This window comes from Choloepus didactylus, chromosome Y (assembly GCF_015220235.1).
Source record: "Choloepus didactylus isolate mChoDid1 chromosome Y, mChoDid1.pri, whole genome shotgun sequence".
Lineage (NCBI taxonomy): Eukaryota > Metazoa > Chordata > Mammalia > Pilosa > Megalonychidae > Choloepus > Choloepus didactylus.
The window spans coordinates 12,150,805-12,173,592 of record NC_051335.1 but is presented as its reverse complement, the minus strand read 5'-3'; the positions used below and the strand labels follow the sequence as shown (position 1 = coordinate 12,173,592).

The 22,788-nt window shown below is 39.4% G+C and overlaps 1 protein-coding gene across 1 annotated transcript in view; it reads right to left on the bottom strand.

Annotated features, from left to right (window-relative positions):
* Window positions 1–22,788, bottom strand: part of PPEF1 (protein phosphatase with EF-hand domain 1) — a 180,291-nt gene that overhangs the window by 43,738 nt on the left and 113,765 nt on the right. Inside the window, exons 8-10 of the mRNA XM_037822700.1 lie at window positions 15,915–16,081; window positions 13,134–13,170; window positions 9,179–9,328 (exon numbers count right to left, since the gene is read on the bottom strand). Of these exons, the coding sequence (XP_037678628.1) occupies window positions 9,179–9,328; window positions 13,134–13,170; window positions 15,915–16,081 (354 nt within the window). The remainder of the gene's footprint in view (window positions 1–9,178; window positions 9,329–13,133; window positions 13,171–15,914; window positions 16,082–22,788) is intronic.

Genomic DNA, 22,788 nt, shown 5'->3' with positions numbered 1-22,788 from the left:
AAACAGAACCTAAGTTAGAGGTCTAGAATAAGTTGAACTGAATAATAGAGGCCAGAGAACAAAGCCAACCAACAAGAAAACCACTAGGTAAAAGACAGAAAACAAGCTCCAAAATAAACTAATCAAGAAAATTCAGATGCCTAGACAACTTAAGATAACAAGCCATACCAGGAAACACAAAAACATGGACCAGCCAAAGGAACAAACTAATAGCTCAGCTGAGACACTGGAGTGGAGGCAACTAATGCCAAATAAATTTGATGAAATGAAGGAAGATATAGCAAGATATAAAGAAGACACTGGCTGACCATAAAGAAGAATTCATAAACTTAAAAAAACAAATGGCAGAACTCACGGGAATGAAGGCCACAATGGAGGAGATGAAAAACACAATGAAGGGACACAACAGTAGATTTGAACAGGTAGAAGAAAGGATCAGTGAACTGGAAGACAGGTCATTCGAATTCATACACACAAAAGAACAGATGGTGAAAAAAATGGAAAAAATATGAGCAGGGTCTTAGGGAGCTGAGTGACAACATGAAACGCACAAATATACGTGTTACGGGTATCCCAGAAGGAGAAGAGAGGAGGAAAGGGGCAGAAAGAGTAATAGAAGACATATTCACTGAAAATTTCCCAACTCTTATAAAAGACAGAGAATTAGAGATTCAAGAAGTACAACGTACCCCAAATAGAATAGATCCCAATAGACCTACTCCAAGACACTTATTGGTCAGATTGTCCCATGTCAAAGACAAAGAGAGGATTCTGAAAGCAGCAAGAGAAAAGCAATCCATCACATACAAGGAAAGGTCAATAAGATTATGTACAGATTTCTCTGCAGAAACCATGGAGGCAAGAAGACAGTGGCATGATATATTTAAGATACTGAAAGAGAAAAACTGCCAACCAAGAATTCTATATCCAGCAAAACTTTCCTTCAAAAATGAGGGAGAGATTAAAACGTTTTCAGACAAACAGACACTGAGAGACTTTGTGAATAAGAGACCGGCACTGTAAGAAATACTAAAGGGAGTGCTACAGGCTGATAGGAAAAGACAGGAGAGAGAGAGTTGGAGAAGAGTGCAGAAATGAAGAGTATCAGGAAAGGTAAAAGGAGAGGGAAAAATAAGATATGACATATAAATTCCAAAAAACAAAATGGTAGTAGAAAGTACTGCCTTTACAGTAATAACACTAAATGTAAATGGATTAAACTCCCCAATAAAAAGACACAGACTGGCAGAATGGATTAAAAAACAGGACCCATCTATATGCTGCCTACAAGAAACTCACTTTAGACACAAGGACAAACATAGACTGAAAGTGAAAGGTTGGAAAAAGATATTTCATGCAAACAACAACCAGAAAAAAGCGGGAGTAGCTATATTAATATCAGACAAGTTAGACTTCAAAAGCAAAACAATTAAAAGAGACAAAGAAGGACACTATATATTAATAAAAGGGTCAATTCATCAAGAAAACATAACAGTCATAAATATTTATGCACCAAACCAGAATGCCCAAAAATTCTTGAGGCAAGCACTGTGATCACTGAAAGGAGAAATAGATACCTCTACAATAATAGTTGGAGACTTCAATACGCCACTCTCATCAATGGATAGAACATCTAGACAGAGGATCACTAAAGAAACAGAGATGTTGAATTGTATGATAAATGAACTAGACTTGACAGACATTTATAGAACACTACATCCAACAACAGCAGGATACACTTTTTTTCTCAAGTGCTCATGGAACATTCTCTAGGATAGACCACATGTTGGGTCACAAAGCAAGTCTCAACAAATTTAAAAATATTGATATTATACAAAACACTTTCTCAGAACACAATGGAATGAAGTTGGAAATAAATAAAAGGCAGAAGGTCATAAAATTCACAAACATATTGAGGCTAAACAACACCCTCTTAGAAAACCAGTGGGTAAAAGAAGAAATTACAAGAGAAATTAGTAAATACCTCAAGGCAAATGACAATGAAAACACAACTTATCAAAACTTATGGGATGCAGCAAAGGCAGTGCTAAGAGGGAAATTTATTGCCCTAAATGCCTATATTAAAAGAGAAGAGAGAGCAAAAATTGAAGAGTTAACTGCTCACCTGGAGGAATTAAGAGAAAGAACAGCAAACTAACCCCAAAGCAAGCAGAAGGGAAGAAATAACAAAGATTAGAGCAGAAATAAATGCAATTGAGAACTGGAAAACAATAGAGAGAATCAACAAAACCAGAAGTTGGTTCTTTGAGAAAATCAATAAAATCGAAGGACCACTGGCTAGGCTAACAAAAAAAAAAAGAGCAGATGCAAATAAATGCAATCAGAAACGGGAAAGGAAATATAACTACCGACCCTGCAGAAATTAAGGAGATAATGAGAAGATACTATGAGCAACTATATGCTAATAAACTAGACAACTCAGATGAAATGGACAACTTCCTAGAAAAGCATAAACAACCAACATTAACTCAAGAAGAAATAGATGACCTCAACAAACCAATCACAAGTAAAGAGATTGAGTCAGTCATCAAAAAGCTCCCAAAAAGGAAAAGCCCAGGACCAGATGGTTTCACATGTGAATTCTACCAAGCATTCAAGAACGAATTAGTACCAATCCTGCTCAATCTCTTCAAAAAAACTGAAGAAGAGGGAAAGCTACCTAACTCTTTCTATGAAGCCATCATCACCCTAATACCAAAACCAGGCAAAGATACTACAAAAAAAGAAAATTATAGACCAATTTCTTTAATGAATATAGACGCAAAAATCCTCAACAAAATACTCACAAATCGAATCCAGCAGCACATTAAAAGAATTACACACCACGACCAGGTGGGATTTTTTCCAGGTATGCAAGGCTGGTTCAACACAAGAAAATCAATTAATGTAATACACCACATCAATAAATCAAAGCAGAAGAATCACATGATCATCTCGATTGATGCAGAAAAGGCATTTGACAAAATTCAACATCCTTTCCTGATGAACACACTTCAAAGGATAGGAATAGAAGGGAACTTTTTCAATATGATAAAGGCAATGTATGAAAAACCCACAGCTAACATCACACTCAATGGGGAGAGACTGAAAGCTTTTCCTCTAAGATCAGGAACAAGACAGGGATGCCCACTATCACCATTGTTATTCAACATTGTGCTGGAAGTTCTAGCTAGAGCAATTAGGCAAGAAAAAGAAATAAAAGGCATCCAAATTGGAGAGGAAGAAGTAAAACTTTCACTATTTGCAGATGACATGATTCTATATGTACGAAATCCAGAAAAATCTACAGCAAAGCTACTAGAACTAGTCAATGAATACAGCAAAGTAGCAGGCTACAAGATCAACATGCAAAAATCTGTAGTGTTCCTATACACAAGTAATGTGCAACAAGAGGAGGAAATCAAGAAAAAAATCCCATTTACAATAGCAACCAAAAGAATCAAGTATTTAGGAATAAACTTAACCAAGGACACAAAAGACCTTTACATAGAAAACTATAAGAAACTGCTAAAAGAAATTGAAGAAGACCTGAAAAAATGGAAGAACATACCATGTTCATGGATTGGAAGACTAAATATAGTTAAGATGGCAATTTTACCTAAACTGATTTACAGATTCAATGCAATACCAATTCAAATCCCAACAACTTACTTTACAGAAATAGAAAAACCAATAACTAAATTTATTTGGAAGGGTAAGGTGCCCCGAATAGCCAAAAATGTCTTGAGAAAGAGGAGTGAAGTGGGAAGTCTCACACTACCTGACTTTGAAGCATATTACAAAGCTACAGTGCTCAAAACAGCATGGTACTGGCATAAGGACAGATATATTGATCAATGGAATCGAATTGAGTGTTCAGAAGTAGAGCCTTACATCTATGGACAACTGTTCTTTGATAAGGCAGTGAAGCCGAAGCAACAGGGAAAGAGCAGCCTGTTCAATAAATGGTGTTTGGAGAACTGGATATCCATTTCCAAAAGAATGAAAGAGGATGTCCATCTCACACCTTACACCAAAATTATCTCAAAGTGGTTCAAAGACCTAAACGTTAGTACCAAGACCATAAAACTCTTAGAAAAAAATGTAGGGCAATATCTTAAAGATCTTGTGAAAGGAGGTGGTTTCTTAGACTTCACACCCAAGGCACGAGCAACCAAAGAACAAATAGACAAATGGGATCTCCTCAAAATTAAACACTTTTGTACATCAGAGGACTTTGTCAGAAAAGTCAAAAGGCAACCTACACAATGGGAGATGATATTTGGAAACCACATATCAGATAAGGGTTTAATATCCCGAATATATAAAGGAATCCTGCATCTCAATAACAGAAAGACAAACAATCCAATTAAAAAATGGGTAAAAGACATGAACAGACATTTTTCTGAAGAGGAAATACAAATGGCTCAAAAGCATATGAAAAAATGCTCAACTTCACTGGCTATCAAGGAAATGCAAATCAAAACCACAAGGAGATATCATTTCACACCTACCAGAATGGCCATTATCCAAAAAAACAGAAAATGACAAGTGCTGGAGAGGATGTGGAGAAAGAGGCACACTTATTCATTGTTGGTGAGAATGTAGAATGGTGCAACCACTCTGAAAGACAGTATGGAGGTTCCTCAGGAAGCTAAATATAGATTTACCATATGACCCAGCTATTCCATTGCTGGCTATATACTCAGAGAAACTAAAACTTAAGACACAAACAGACATTTGGAAACCAATGTTTATTGCAGCATTATTCACAATTGCCAAGAGATGGAAACAGCCCAAATGTCCATGAAAGGACGAGTGGATTAACAAACTGTGGTATATACACATGATGGAATATTATGCAGCTGTAAGACAGAACAAAGACATGGATCATGTAATAATGTGGATGAACCTTGAGGACATTATGTTGAGTGAAGTTAGCCAGAAACAAAAGGACAGATTCTGTATGGTCTCACTAATATGAACAGACATTAATGAACAAACTTTGGGAGTTAAAAGCTGACAACACAGGTGACCAGGAGATAGAAAGAGGGCAGAGATCAGCCATTTGATGCTGAAGGACTACAGAATGTTCAGGATTGATTGCATAGATCCAGAAATAGATAGCATAATACTGTGTGATGGTAGCACGGTATTGTAAGTACACTGAACAAAGATGTCTGTGAGTAAAGCTGAAAGAGGTGGGATAGGAGAATGTATGACACCAGAGGTAAAGATAGATGATAAAGACTGGGACTATATAACGTGGCAAAAACTGGAGTGGCCAATGACTGTTACTAAATATACAAATATAAAAATGTTTTTGCATGTGGGAAAGCAAATGAATGTCAACCATGTAGAAATTTGAAAAAGGGATGGTATTCAGGAAAAAACACAACCAAAGCAAACTGGAGTCTATGGTCAACAGTAACATTGTAATATACCTCCATTAAATGTAACAAAGGCAATATGCCAATGCTAAATGTATATGAGAGGGGGACATAGGGGAGTAATATGGGATTCTTGGTAGTGGTGTTATTTGCTGTCCTTAGTAGTATATTGTATTGTATGACATGTTATTTTTCTTTTTATCATTTTTTCTTATTGCTAAAAAAAAACAAACAATTTTCCTTGTAGTAATCAGTATGTTCAAGTGCTGATTGTGGTGATAAATGTACAACTTTATGATGACACCATGAACAACTGATTGTACACTGTGGATAAATGTATGATATGTGAATATAACTCTATAAAATTGCAGGGAAATATATATATAGGAGTAAAAGTGTTGGAGAAAACGTGGTGAGAGGGATGATGCCTCACCAATATGGACTAACTACAATGTGTAAACTCAGAAGTGAATCTTAGAACATAGCCTAACGTGGACACAATAATTGTAATAGTCCCTAGATTGTAAGCTCTTACAGCAGTTAACTCTATCCCTGAATTGTAAGGCCTATCTCTAAACTTTGAGATGCTGATCCCCTAGCATATAACCTGATTGGTCTCTGGAACAATGCATGTCTCTGAGACACCTGAAACTCAGAGCTAGAGCTCAGAAGATATGAATGTCAGTATTAGTGCATACAGCCACTGTCAAAAAAAAAAAAAACAAGCTGAAAAAGAGCCCAGAGTTCAATTACTGATATGAATGAAGTAGGTCTGGTTAAGACCAGGGCAAGCCAGGCCAAAGGATAAAGGTTGAAACTGATTGTGTTTTAAAACTTCAACTTTCATATGAGACCAAGGGAATAGATATCTATTTGGTACAGGATCTAAATTTTCTAAATGGTACAACTCTACAGTTGATTTGTTCAAACACCACAATTGCATGGAACTTTGAATAGGAAGTGAGATAAGGTAGGTTAGTATAGGCTGGAGTGAAATAGTGACACATCATACAGTAATTTGGGCATATAATAAAAAATATATTTACAGCCTCCCCCTCCCCAGACCCAAGGATCTGGGGGAAGGAGCGGATGTGTTCGACATCCTCCCCTGGACTGGTGTTGATGTTGTCACAAACATTGGGACTGGCGGTTTGATTTGCTGAGCCCTCGAGCATGGGACTTGCCCTTATGAAGCTCATTACCACAAAGGAGAGTCTAAAGTTGTATGTAACGGTGCCTAAGAGTCTCCCCCTGAGTACCTCTTTGTTGCTCAGATGTGGCCCTGTCTCTCTCTAACTGAGCCATCTCGACAGGTGAACTCGTTGCCCTCCCCACTACGTGGGACCCGACTCCCAGGGGTGTAAATCTCCCTGGCAACGCAGAGTATGCAGGGGATGAATGTGGACCCGGCATCGTGGGACTGAGAGTATCTTCTTGACCAAAACGGGGATGCAAAATGAGACAAAATAATTTCAGTGGCTGAGAGATTCCAAGTGGAGTCGAGAGGTCACTCTGGTGGACATTCTTATGCACTATATAGATAACACCTCTTAGGCTTTAATGTATTGGCATAGCTAGAAGTAAATACCTGAAACTACCAAACTCCAACCCAGCAGTCTGGACTCCTGAAGACAATTATAATAATGTAGATTACAAGGGGTGACAGTGTGATTGTGAAGACCTCGTGGATCACACCCCCTTTATCTAGTGCATGGATGAGTGGAGGAATGGGGATAAAAACTAAAGGACAAATGGGGTGGGATGGGGGGATGATTTGGGTGTTCTTTTTTCACTTTTATTTTTTATTCTTGTTCTGGTTCTTTCTGATGTAAGGAAAATGTTCTGATATAGATTGTGGTGATGAACGCATAACTATGTTATCATACTGTGGACAGTGGATTGTATATCATGGATGATTGGTGTGTGAATGTATTTCAATAAAACTGAATTTAATAAAAAAAATTTCTATCTCTAAAACCAGTCTTATGGGTAGGTGGAACAGTGACCCCTGAAGAGGGTAAAACTTGAGTTACCCTGGAAAATCCTGGCCCCCAAATTCCCCAGGGTCTGTCTTGGTGACTGAAATTCAAACCTCAGACCCAAGAACCACGAAAGAGTAGGAGAGGGTGGGAGAAGGGAGGTATATGTTTAACACCTACTCTATGCCATTTTGTTGATGTAGGTAATTATATTCTCCCAGCAATCCAATATGGTAGGTATTTTTATCTCCAATTTATAGGTGTGGAAACTGAAGCTTAGCAAACTTAAGTATCTTGCCCAAAGTCACCTGGCCAGGAAGTGGCATAGGCAGGCTATAAATCTAGCTACATCTGTCTGATTTCAGAGCCTCATGGTCTTTACCACACTAAGGGTCCCTACTTAGGGTCTCCACAGAGCTAGTAATGGGTATTCCAGAGAAGTGGCATTAATATCTCAAAAAGCCCTCAGGCTAATCTCAGGAAAGTAAATCGAGCAAGAAAGTAACTTTCAATCTGATCACTTGGCAGTGGCTGCCATGGCTGATGAGTGCTGTTGTCATAGGGCACTGTAGCATTCCTGCCATGTGCTTGCTAACATTTGATTGACAAAAACATCATATTCCCTTGCTCTTAGCTGGAATCCTACCCTCTGGTTATCACTGAATGGGAGAGGAGGGGGGTATATAAAATCACCATACAATCAGGACTGGCATTGTAAAGTTTCTACCCAGGTTTGCCTGACTTTGGTCTTAAACCTCTTAAATGATACTCAACAAACACTGATTAAGTATTTATTATGTCTTAGGTGCTAGGGCTATAGCAGGGAGCTAGAGAAGCAGGGGAAGATAGTAAACAACAGTACCACAATTCCTTTTTTAACTTTGGTAACTGTTAAGAAGGATATACACAAGGGGCTTGAAAGCATACTAAAGGAAACCTGATCTGGGCTGGAGGTTGTGGAAGGCTTCCCAGGTGAGGGGTGCATTTAAGCTGAAATTAAAAGGATGAGTGGGTCTTAGCAACATTATTCATATCTATATAAAGGTATAAAGGCTCCAAAAACTCAAGGTGTGATAAGTGTCACGCTTTTGTCTATATCAAGTTAAAATTCCAGTTCTAGATCCTAGCTCCTAGATTGATTAAAAATTTATCAGCCTTGAGGTGTTGGAGTTCAGGTTTCTCACTAGGACCATGGCTGATGTTCTGGCTTTGCAGCTGCTACTGGCCCTCATTCTCACGGGGCGCCTTTGTAGGGCACTGGTACCCTCCTTCCCCAGTCTGGGGGCTTCTGCTTGGCACTAGTGGAGGAAGACCACATCCCTCACTCTGCATGGCCCACCCAAGGGAAGCCCTTCGTTGAGTGTGGGATCTTATCAGCACTGCAGGGCCCTTCCTGCCGATGTTCTATACATGTTCCTGCTTGCTTCTGTCGTATTGAATATGATTTGGGTTTAAAATCTTTCAAAAAACTACTCTGAGCCATTTGAAGTATATCATAAGGTAAATTATATCAACTCAAAAATAAACTGAGATTCTGCTTTAAAAATCAGGATTTTTCATTTCAAAAAACTATATGAAATGCCAAGTTTCTTCATTTTTCCACTTCCACCATGAATTTAAAAAATATTTTCCATATATAGTTACCTATTTAGTTTTTTATCATGCAATCATAGATTTTTCTTAAAATTTTTACTAATCTTTTCAGAGTTACAACCACCACAAAACACAAATCAATACAGAATAATAAACAAAAAGAAGTACACATCGCCTTATTTTTGAGACAAGATTTATGCATACATTACTTCTTACTTTGTTTCTCTCTAGATGGTGGAGTAAATTCAAGTCTGTGGACTCTGATATCCCACCATGTATGACCAGAATTTCGTTGTCAACTATTGTACCAATTGGGAGCCAGGTATAGACTTCTTCTAAGAGTCGCAAGATTTTTCGTCCATGTAGCTGTAAGGAAAACAGCTTGAGTATGTTTTGTTTTTCTGATAGGTTCAGGTTTATTGATTAGTTACAATGTATGGACAAAAAGCAACAGTTTTCAGGCCACCCAAAGGAAGTTAGCATGGAGTCACTAACCAATTAGAACCTTTTAAAGAGCAACATGTTTCAATCAAATGCTCAGTTACCCAGTATGTGTTTCATGGCAATATTAGGCCATACAGTCTGTTTCAGAAAAATCCTTGATAAGCAATTGATCAGGCCTGGAGCCAGGCTATTGTCTTGTCAAATCTGGGCCAAACGTTAATCCTTAAGAACAGAAAAGAACACCAGTGGAAGTGGACACTCTGGGCCATTCACAGCTCTGGTCCTGGGTGTTTCCTGCTATCTGTCATTTCAGGAACAACTATTAGATCTGACAAACATTTACTGATGTTGAATGAGAAGACATAGTCTGTGCCCTCAAGAAACACACAACTGATTAAGGGAGACAAGACATGTATACAAACAGCTAAAATAAGTGCTATAATTTGAATCTGAATCTAGGTCTCTGGGAACATAGAATAGATGAGAAAATTAAGCTCTACCAAGAGTTCAAGGAAAACATCATGGAGGAGGTGGCCTCTAAATTGGACTTTGAAAAATGAGGAGGATTTATGACTGGTAGATGTGGGAAAGTGTGTTTTGAATAGAGACTATTGCATTGGCAGAGGAATTAAGGCTGGAACATACAGAGCAAATTCAGGGAACAGTGAGCAGGTCACTTTTGTTAGAGCTAAACTGATGCATGAGAGACAAGAGAGGAAGGCAAAATTGGGAAGGTGGTTTGTAGGCCTATCTTATGGGGCCTCAGATATCAGACTAAGTGATTTAAACTTTATTCTGAAATAATGCCCTCAATCCTAGCCTAACGCCCTCATCCAATATATAATTTAGAACTTATTCTTTAAATCACAGAAAAACACTTTTTTTTTTAAATGACATTTGGCGTGACAATAGTAAGAAAGCAAAATTGCAGGCCATCAAAAGGATTAAAGGCCATTGCAAGGGACTAGGAAGTGAGAAAAGGAGGAGGAGGAAGATGAATGTGAGCCATCTGTAACAGGGTTCTAGGGAATTCCCAGAGCTGTTGCCTCCTTCCAATGAGAGCCCCCCAAATGCCCTAGCGAGGCCAATGGGAAGGCAGTGTGCCCATCGACATTCTCACTTGGTGGATATGAAATAGATAGCACCCCCCTTCTCCCTTGGCCTAGTTCTTGTCATTAAATATTTGTTTATTCTTATAGGAAGCAAATAGGAGGATCAAATAGAAATTAAAATAATAACTCACATCCTTGCACAACATAACAATTTATATATACATGTGTACAGACACATGTATTTTCACAGGCATTATTTCACTTGATCATTGTAACAATCCAATGAGGCAGAAATGATCATTTCCATCATACAGATAAAGAAACTGAGGCATGGACAAGTTAACTGACTTTTCCAAGATCCCACTGATACTAGTAGAGAATCAGGACTACAACACATGTCAGCATAACTCTAGGTATCTTATATTTTCCCCACCATCCTATGCCTCTTGGCAACCCATGCTCGTTAGAATAATCAAGTCCCTTCCTCTAAGAATCCCAGGACTGGTTCTTTTCCAATCACTAATGATCCCCTCTTTGAGTTAGGATCTGAAGTCACCAAGGAGTGACTATGCTTTTTCCCCTCAGTTCCCATAGAGGAATGCTGAACCAACAACCAAAGAGGAACATTTTCTGCCATAAAGATTAATAATTAACACTGTGCATTTCTTGATTAGGTCAATAGTTTAAGCAAAGGGGTTGGATGAATGAAGTCTAAGGACATGTGGTATTATTCTACTTCTGATTTAACATCTTCCCCAAATCCCTAAATACTCATTAGTCCTCTCGCCCCTCTAGTGTGAAAGTAGCCTGCTCAAAGTCCTTAGGGTCCCCAGAAAGCTTTGCACTGCTTATAGACCATGCAGACAGACACATTACAACCTGAAGCCATCATCTCATTTCAGCTGCATGGAGATTCCATTCACGTTTACTGTCTAGCTGCTGAGCCCCCTCAGGAACCTGCTGAAGCAATTCTGCCCAACAATTTAGACTGTGAGCCTGGCCCCAGTAAATGACAGTGTAGCCCTTATTGTTTACAAAGAAGGTTCTCCTGCTAGACTATGGGCTCCCTGAAGACAAAGACTGTGTTATATTTGTTTCTGTCTCCTCAGTGTCAACATAGTTCCTGACATGCTCTAGGTTCTCAGTAAGTATTTGTTGAACAAAATAGACACTGTGGTTTGCATCAGATACCACCTACCACATTTTACTTAGGGAAGAGTCAGTCTTTTTTCCTGTTGCTCCAATACCAAGTATTCTGGCACAACGATGATTTTAGGAACTGCAGACCCCTTCTTTAGTCTGTAACCACAGAGTCATGGTTCTGAAGGAGAAAGCCCTACTTCCTTTTACTTCTGTGTCCTCATACTAGCTTACTTGATTCATTGGCTCAAAAAGACAAATTTAGTTATCAACTTTCTTAAGGGGCAGAAACATCTAGGTTATACTACAACTCTGGGTCCCTAAGCCAAAAGATCTCAAATGGAAAGGGGCTCTCTTTTTTTGGACCTCCCATACAGGTGCGGTAGCAATGAGGTAGTCATGACAATGGATAACCAGGAACATAATCTGGCTCCAAATGTATTTTTTGGCTCTGTCATATGCCTTCTTTTGCACTCATTCTTTAGTGGTGGTATTAACACCCATGCATACAATTATTTTCATTCATATGCATTTCTTCACACTCACTCATACTTCCATTTTTCATTCTAACAATTAATAATAATAATACCAGCTACCATTTATTTGGGGCATACTATGCACCAGGCAGTATGTTGGGTTAATTTTCACAACCCTAAAAAATGTATTATTATTATCCCCATTTTAATGAAGTAAACAACTTGTATGGAGGTAAAACAACTTGTATGAGGTCATATGAGATGTAAGTATGGAGCCAGCACTTGAAAGGGCCTAGGCTCTTAACCTCCAAGCTATGTGAACTTTAGTCTTCTAATTATTCTATCTCCTTAGCAAACAGGACACAGTTTCTCAGAGAAAAACAGTGCATACATTGTTTACCACCTCTGTCTCTATGTTAATTTGCTCTGGCCCCCTGATTCTGCCAGGATGATTCTGGCATCTAAACAAACACCCTCTTGTTATAAATTCACTCTTCCTGTGAGCTACTACATACCATGTACTGAAACAATTTAGGGCTTAAGGATGTCTCCAAATTTCTAGAAATCACATAAACTGAGAAATAGGAACTAGATTCATTAGTAGATGGGTGAATGTATTAGTCAGTCATAGTGGATTAATTACTTTTTTTTCTTTTAAATAGCACAATTGCTTTCCAAATATAAGGAAATAATAGCACCTAGGGGGGGCATGATGGGAAGCCAAGGGATCCCAGGTGTCTAGCCATCCAATCTCTCATCCTAGCTTTCCTTGTGCTGCTGTTGACTTCACTAGGGGTTTCTGGATGGGGGCAGTACCCAGATGGTACTTTTGTGCCTATGCTGAAATTTACACAAGGAAAAAAGCTTGGTTTAGTCCAGAAAGAAAATATGAGACTCTATCCTGGCTAGGGCTTCCTGCTGTGCTTTTATTTCATTGCATGGATTCTGACTAGCTCCCCATCACCCTTCCTAAACCATCAATCTGGGCTTTGACAATGCTTCACTCTTGTATAAATAACAAGGAGAATACAAAAAAAAAAAGAAGTATGAAAGTCTTACCTTGTATTTATTCAAAACTTCTTTCGTGAAGCCATACCTGAAAAAAATTATGGGATTTAAGCAATTCAATTAACTATTGATAACTTCTACTTAAATGAATCATGCAAAAAGGGGAGTCCTTGACATCTCACTATCACAAGTATCAATAACTCAAGAAACTAGACTAGTTGGAACTATTTTTCCTCAAGTCTTTGCTAGGGGTAATGGGAAAGAACAAAAGCAATCAATGCCAACATCTTGCCCTCAAAGAGCTTATGATATAGTTGGGGAAAGAAGATAAATTTTCATGAAACAATTTAAGAAATACGTAGTGGGCACAGGCTGTATAAATGCTGCAAGTATTCCGAGAAGTGTGCTGTGGCAGCTGGGGCGAGCCATGAGAAAGACAGCCTTTTGTTTAGGTAGAATTTCTCAGACACCCTATATCTTACTTTGAGTGAATGATTTAAAAAAAAAAAAAAGACTGAACAAAGAGGAAGAAAGGCCTAGAAGATAACAAGTTGGCTCTGTATGCTTTTTCTGATATAGTTCATGCAATGGTATTCAGGCTTTTAATAGAAAGTGCCAGGAATTTCAAAATACAAATAGCAGTAGCCATGGGGGATTTAATGATGGAATTTTTTCAATTACTTTTCCTTGACTTGGGACAATAGTATGTACCATTAATACTCAACACCGTGAAACTGGAACACAGCACTTACTCCAAGTTTCCATGCAAATCATGTCATGTCAGGCTTCTGCCACGTAACTTGTTTCTGGACATGACTTCAGTCCTGTACTCATCAAAGCTCTCTGCTTTATTAAATACAATAGACACCTTGCAATTCTCATCTTTCTTGCCCTCCTGAAGCATGAAATACAGTTGAGTACATTGTCCTTCTTGAAAAATTTTTTTCTCTTGGATTCTATGATAAATATCTTGGTTTTCCTCTTTCCTTTCTGGCTACTCTGAATCTCCTTTGCAAGTTTGCCTCCTCTATCTAGCCTGAGATGTTAAGAGTTTCTTCAGGTTTAGTCCTCTTCTCCCTTCTCTCTCTCAGCAATTTCACCCGTGCCCTGGTCTTTAATTACTAGCTATATGCCAATACTACAGGACAATGTTCCACACCACACTGCGTCTGAGTTCTGGACACATACACTTAAACTGACCACTCAACAGCACCTCAAATCAGATTACCCCAAACTCAACTCCTCACCCTCCCTCATCGCAACCTGCTCATCTTTCATGTTCTCAATATCAACGAATGATGCTGCTATACTCCCAAACTCAAGCCAGGAACTTGGAGATCATCTTGATTCCCTCCTCTTCCAAATCCCCCATAACATGCTACCAGGCCCTAAGCCATCATTGCACAAATTCCTCTTCAAGCAATCTACTTCTGTGCATCTCCAATGCCATCACCCTGGTGTAAGTGAGAATCCATCATTTATCTCTTCAATCATTTCCTAATTGGCTGCCTTGTATCCACTCTAGCCTCTCCAATTCATACTTCCTGCATTTTAAACTGCTACTTTCTAAAACACACATTCTATGATACTCTTCAATGATTTTCTGTCACCCTTAAAAGAAAATCCAAATTCCTTTGCATGATGCAAGTACTTCAAATCTCTCCAGTCCTACCACACACCATCCTGCCCCTTATTCTATGCCCCTGCCCTCCTGAACTTTCCTCAAGTCTAAAAAGTCTCATCTCCGGCTCTGCATAAGGTTGCCTCCTCACTATGGAACACTCTATCCCATTCCTGCCATACCCCTTTTCTTCCACCCCGGCTCTCCCTTGATTGTCTAATTCATCCTTCAGGTCTCCGACTAACAAGACACTTCTATAAGGGAACTTTACGTCACTCCTCAGACAAGGTGGAGTCCCCCCTTTACAAACTCATCACACTTGAAAAACATGCTCAGCATATGTCAGCCCTGCTAGATGTAAACTCTATGAGGGCAGGGGCCATGTCTCTTTCATTAACCACTAGATAAATATAATTGACTAACCGAATAAATGACAGAATAAATGTCACGCCCAAATAAAAGTACTGAGCGCTGTTATACAGAATGGACTTCGGATAATAGTACTGGGATATTCTTCTTCACAGTCTTAGCACTTCCTTTCACACCTGAGAATTGGAATTGAAACTCTGCACTCATGCCAGGTGCCAAAACTGCACAAAACACAAAAATAATCAGTTGCTGAGTTTGGACCAAGGCACCCAAAAGCCCAGGACCAAAAGCAAGAAGCATGCCATGCCTTCTACTGCCCTAGTACAAACTGGTTTCTGTTTTTCATAAAATAAGAAAAGAAAGAAAAAGGGAACATTTGTCACCTATTGTGCCTTTCAGCAAAAATTCTTAAACCATTTAACAAATCTTTATTCCTCAAATCTCCAGTGAGGCAGATAGTTGAAATGCTATGTTACAGTTGTTCTCAAATATGTTTATGAACACTATGCCAGAAGCAATTAACATGTCATAAAAAATATACACATCAGTGAATATCACAGTACTAGTTTCCGAGACAAAATCTGAGGCAAAGCAAAAGATTAGGAACAGAAAAAAAAAAAAAAAAAAACAGAATTAGAAGAAAAGACAGGAAAGGGGCTTCAGAGCAATTTATACTCAGTAGAAGACTGGGGGTGGTAAATAGAGATAAGAATTGAGGTCTTCCTTGAGATTCTCCTCATCCCCACTTCTCTACCCTCATCTCTAACTCTTAGCTAGGAACTAAATGTGGCAGCATTTTCCAGAGCTGTACACAAATGAGGAAACCTAAAGACCTAGGTTACCTCAGATTCATCAGAAAATCTTCATGGTTCCCTCTGTTCAAGTGCATGTCCCTGGGGTAGACAAGAAGACTCACACACAGGATCATTAGGATCTCTATGGAATTTTTTCCTCGATCTACAAAATCACCATTAAAAACATAAGGATTGTCCTCTGAAGGAAGACCATTCTGTGGAAGGAGAGGGGGGAAAAACAAGCAATTAAAAGAATGTACTTTTCAAGTAAGTCTTTATTCATAATGTCCCTGGGAATATGGAGGGGAGAGGCTGGTTCAGTGCCTTCACTGGGAAAAAAAAGCTGCTCATTCCCTTGAGTCGGTAAATTAGCTCAAAAGAGGAAGATTCCAGTAGGGGGTGCACATTCTACCCAACACCCACTGTGAGTTCTCCCTGGAAGGAGCTGATTTTTATCCTATCAAAAATAGCATCTCTCATCTCTTCCTTTTCCCCTGAAGAAAAAAGGGAGACTTCTACCCCAGGAAGAACTCTGAACTAAGAGGTAAAAGTCTTTCATACTAAGGGGCCCTATGGTTAACTTCTCTGAGCTGTGATTCTCTTAATTTGCAAAAAGGGGATGACACCATATACCTCCCCAGATCAAATGGAAGAATGGATATAAAGGAACCCAGGGAACTTTGAAGGCATCATGTAGAGTGAAATAAGCCAGATGGAAAGGGACAAATACTGTAGGATCGCATTTATATGAAATAAGCAAAATAAGCATATTCATGAAGTCAGAAACTAGAATACAGGTTACCAGAAGCCAAGAAGGGGAGGGGAATGGGAAGTTAATGTTTCATTCGTATGGAGTTTCTGTTTGGGGACGGAAAAGCTTTGGCAATGGATGATGGAAACAGAGGCACAACTTCCTATAGTAATGAACACCACTGAACTGTATAATCAAAAAGAGAGAAAAAAGGGAAATTTGAGGTTGTATATAAGTTACCCTGCACACACACACAAAACTGTAGAATTGTACAACACAATGTAAACAGTGTGCTAAAATTAATAGCATAATTATAATAATATTGTTTCATGAATTGTAACAAAAGTACCACACTAATGTAAAATATCAGTAATAGGGAAAACTCTGTGTGTGTGTGTGTGTGTGTGTGTGAGAGAGAGAGAGAGAGAGAGAGAGAGAGAGAGAGAGAGAGAGAGACGGGGGGTACATGGGAACTTTGTACTTCCTGCGTCATGTTTCTGTAAACATAAAACTGCTCTAATGAAAAAAACACACACACACAAAACAACATAAAATGAACCCAAGAAACTATAAGGTGCTAAGTGACCCTGAGCAGGGCTGATACAACATCAGCACACACTGATACCATCACATCAGGTGTCTATATCCAGCCTGGATTCTGATCACTTGCTGTGCCATATTAGTTAAATATTTTTAATATCACCCATAAGAAGGAGATAAGACTTTTATACACAGTGTTAGTGTGAAAAGATCTGGAATCAGGAGAAAGGTCTGGTCTTTATAATAGTGATTAGTTCATTGACTCTTACAGTATAAAACTCTAAGACAAAACAAACATATGTTACATGGTTACCTTTTCTCAATGTCATGCCTGATGGCGAAATGGCCTAATGAATTTCTATTGCATAATAAGATAAATACAAATGTTAAAAAAATATCTTACAAAGAGAAAAAGTTAAGTACTCATCTGTGCAAATGTATGTCCTCCTTCAGGAAATAATACACATATTCCAGCTAGAGTAATGTTTCTACAACTACTTTCAAATTTTCTTCTTTTGTTAGCTTTTAAGCTACACAAGAAAATCTTATTTTCTACTCAACATCTTAGTATTTATATATATACATTTTTGGTTTTTCAAATCAATATAATAGAAAGAGTTGAACAACTATAATACATACTGCTACACAGAACTCAGGGATGCCAGAAATTATTATGTAATGTAGCATATTCTGAAGGAAATTTGGGGGAGGTGGCAGTGGTGTAGTGTCCTGGGCCAAAGTAAGAGGACTTATTCTCTAGCCTAGCTTCACTTATTACCTTGGGCAAGTTTTTTTTTCAACCTTTATAAGCTATAGTTTCCTCAGCTGTAAAATGGGGATAACAACTTCCATGCTTACCACACATGGGTATTTAGTAACTCAAACAAGACTTTGCATGTAAAACTTCACAAAAACTGTAAACACCATATGAACTAAGGGATGCATTTCATTAAGACCTCCATGTTATTACTAATTTTAAGAGTCCATGGTTTTATATTTGCTTATACATTAATTCATATAACCTTATTTATCTGGGGTTGGATAGTGTGCTAGTTTGGATGTATTCTGTTGCCATGTTCTTTAATGCAGTCTTATGGGGGCAGACTTATTAGTGTTGATTAGGTTGGAATCCTTTGATTGAGTGTTTTCCATGGAGATGTGACTCAATCATCTGTGGGGTGTCTGATTGGATTATTTCCATGGAAATATGGACCCTGCCCATTCAGGGCAGGTCTTGATTTAATCACTGGAGTCCTATAAAAGAGCTCACAAACAGAGGACCTCAGAGCAGCTGAGAGTGACATTTTGGAGAGCAACTGAAAGAGACATTTTGAAGACAGCTGCTGAAAGCAGACTTTTGCTCACACTTTGGAGATGATAGCCCAGAGTTTGCTCTGGAGAAGCTAAGAGGGGACAAAATGCCCCAAGAGCAACATTTTGAAGAATGCACAGGAACTGAGAGAGGAGCTGGAACACAACCTGGTATCAGCAGATGCCAGCCACATGCCTTCCCAGCTAACAGAGGTTTTTCCAGATGCTATTGGCCTTCCTTTGGTGAAGGTTATACTTGTGTTGATGCCTTAATTTGGACATTTTCATGGCCTTCAGACTGTAAATTTGTAACCAAATAAATCCCCTTTATAAAAGCCAATCCATTTCCGGTATTTTGCATAATGGTAGCATGAGCAAACTGGAACAGATGGTATAAGCCAAATACAAAGAGAGGCTATTTCTCATCAAAACTTAAGGAAAAGAGGAAGGACTATGCATCTCTGATACCCTTCCTTCCCCCCGCCTTCAACTGGTTGGGAAGAGCAAGATGGAGAAGCTTGAGTTGTTGGAGACTACCGGCTCTATTGGGATGGCCAGGCCTGAGGGAGCTGGAGGAGCAGCAAGAGAGAGTCCTGGGTTGAGAACATGGAGGAAGTAGGCCTAATGGGATCTGTGGACCCCCCCCCCCCCTTGATTAAGGGGGCACTCTGCGTCAGGGCACATGTATTATCCTGATTCCTGGGGAGGGCTGGGATCTTACTGGAAGAAGTGTAGGGAACCTTATTCCATATCCCTGAAGCTGAAAGAGCAGTGATACCTTCATTTGGGAGTACCAAGCTATATAGAGACTTCCTCTCACACTCTTGATGCAGGAGTAGAAACTACTGTGCCTCCAACTATGGGAAGGCCTAAACTTAGCTATTTTCCTAGGTTAAAGTAGAAAATAGAAAATGTAAATAACCTGATACTAAAAGGGATCCAGCAACCACAGAGGCAGACCAATCTGATCTGCTAAAACAGATGGCCCCTAATAAAACAGGACTGCTGGAAGAGCTAGGAGGCTATTTAATTTTAAAAATAATAAGAGGAACATAAATTGAATAAAAAGATAATGCTTGGCATTAAAAATATGCTATTAAAATTTAAGGTATCAATAGGTTAGAGCTAATCAAAAGAAAAATACAGTTGGGAAATAAATTATTGGCCCAAAAGAGCAAGCGAAAGAAAAATCTTGCACACAGAGTAAAAAGCAAAAAGATGGAAATCACGAGGCATGAGTAAGATACTAGAGCTTAGAGCCAAGAGACCTAATATACCAAAAATAAGCAGTCCAGAATCAGGAAAAAGGAACAGATGGAGAAGAAGCAATAATCACATAAATAAGAGAAGGAATTTTCCATGGTTATAAAGAAACTTCAGCTTGAAGTTTGAAGAGCTCATGACTCCCACGCACAATTGATGGAAAACAAATCCCTACTACCTAGTCAAATTCTTACAGTCAGACAGAAAGAACAAGTTATAAAGGGAAGAGAATCAGCATGGTATCAGACTTCTCATCTGCAATGGTGAAAGGCAGAAGATGGTAGAATAAAGTCTAGAGATTAAAGAGAGAAAAGAACTATGAACCAGGAATTCTATAGTGGCCAAGAATCATTAACTTCTCAGGGTGACAGAAAAAATATTTGTAAGAGATCAAATACCACTGAAACCATAAAAGTTCTCAGAGTGGGAGAACTTAAGATGGCAGCTAGGAGAGACAGGGCAAAAAAACATCCCCATGAAAAATACTAGATAGAGGCCAGAAAGTGACCCAGAACACCAGTTCTAGCGATGCACCAGCTGGACAAGATCTGTTAAATCCACAGAGAACGTGCACTTGGTGAAACCCAGAGTCTGTGTTCTGAAACAAGTGAGTAAGCTGCTGAATGTCTGGCAGCCATGCTGCAGTGTGGGGAAACCATGGGTTGGCGTTTGGAGGTGATCTAGTTCTTTTTAAAATAAACCCAAAAGCGGCTGCAGATACAACAGCGAGAACTACGCAGTGAAGTGCGGCAAGACAGGTCTGTGCAAAAGCCTCAATATCTGGCATGGAAGGCAGCTTTTCGCACACCTACTGCTGTTGTCTCGGAGTGAGGAGGGTGGGGTGAGCCAAAAGGGGAAAAAACCACGCCCCTTGCAGTCATCTTCCCAGTGGGCTGGTAACACTCCGGCCCAGAGCCAGAGACACAGCCCAGAGCTGCCCCAAGGGATCCAGTGGGACGGGAAGTGTTTCCAGCAACACTGTGCACACACCACAATATTGGGTGTGGACAATAGCCATTCGTGCACCAGCAGCTAATTGTCCCAGAGCTGGGAAGGCGGAGCTGTGCGAAAAGGGGGGGAAATTAACATTGCCCCCATTAGGCCATCTTTACAGCAGGCTAGGAATGCCCCTGCACGGCCCCAGCGGCCCAGGGCTTCCCTTGAGGAACAGCACGCACTTGTGACATAGCCACAGCCTTCCCTCAGCAGAGGCCCTAGAAGGGCACAGCTGGGAAGAGGAACCCACCTGGAAATCCCAGGGACCCTACGCCAATACCAAGGACTTGTGGGTCAGCAGCAGAGACAATCTGTGGCAAGACTGAAATGAAGGTTTAGACTCTTGCAATAGCCCTTAAATCTCCAGGAACACCTGGGAAGTTTGATTATTTAAAGCTGCCCTGCCTCCCTAACTGCTCAGACACATGCCCCACATTCAGGGCAGACAACACCAACAATATACCCAAACTTGGTGCACCAGTTGGACCCCACAAGAATCAGACCCCCACACACCACAAAGACAAAGTGGGGAGAACTGATTGAGGAGAATAGGTGACTTGCAGACACTACCTGCTGGGTTAGTTAGAGAACGTGTACGCCACCAAGCTGTAGATCTGACAAATTAGAGACTGGTGTCTGAATAATCCTTTATATCCTAAAAGAACCCTATCAAGTACAGCAAATGCCCAAAGAGCCCAAAAACAACAGAAAATTTTAAAGCATATGAAAAAACAGATGATATGGATAACCCAAACCCAAACACCCAAATCAAAGATCAGAGGAGACACAGTACTTGGAGCAATTAATCAAAGAACTAAAGACAAACAACGGGAGGCATGGCACAGGATATAAAGGACATGAAGAAGAGCATGGCACAGGATATCAAAAGACATGAAGAAGACCTAGAAGAGCATAAGAAGAAATTGCAAGAGTAAGTAAAAAAATAGATGATCTTATGGAAATAAAAGCAACTGTTGACCAAATTAAAAAGGATTCTGGATACTCATAGTACAAGACTAGAGGAAGCTGAACAACTGACTCAGTGACCTGAGAACCACAGAATGGAAAATGAAAGATCAAAAGAAAGAATGGGGGAAAAAAATAAAAAAATCTAAATGGATCTCAGGGATATGATAGATAAACTAAAACTACCCAAATTTAAGACTCATTGGTGTCCCAGAAGGGGAAGAGAGAAGGTTAAAGGTCTAGAAAGAGTATTCAAAGAAATTGTGGGGAAAACTTTCCCAACCTTCTACACAATATAAATACACAAAACATAGATGCCCAGTGAACTCCAATAGAATAAATCCAAAAAAACCCGCTCCAAGACATATTCTGATCAGACTGTCAATACTGAAGAGAAGGAGCCAGTTCTGAAAGCAAGCAAGAGAAAAGCAATTCACCACATACAAAGGAAACAGCATAAGACTAAGTAGTGACTACTCAGCAGCCACCATGGAGGTGTGAGAAGGCAGTGGCATGACATATTTAAATTCTGAGAGAGAAAATTTGCCAACAAGAATACTTTATCCAGCAAAGCTCTCCTTTAAATTTGAGGGAGAGCTTAAATTTTTCACAAACAAATGCTGAGAGATTTTTGCTAATAAAAGACCTGCCCTACTTCAGATACTAAAGGGAGCCCTACCGACAGAGAAACAAAGAAAGGAGAGAGCGATAAAGAGAAATTTAACAGACATATATAGAACATTATATCCCAAATCACCAGGATACACATTGTTCTCTGGTGATCACAGAACTTTCTCCAGAGTAGACCATAGGCTGGGACATAAAACAAGCTGCAATAAATTTAAAAAAAAAATTGTAATTATTCAAAGCACATTCTCTGACCACCATGGAATACAAATAGAAGTCAATAACCACCAGAGACTTAGAAAATTCACAAACACTTGGAGGTTTAAAATGAGGGGGAGATGAAAACATTCCGGGATAATCAAAAGCTGAGGGACTTCATCACCAGTAGATCAGTCCTATAAGAAATGCTAAAGGGAATTGTGCAGGCTGAAAGGAAGGGACACTAAACAACTGACTGAAACCACATGA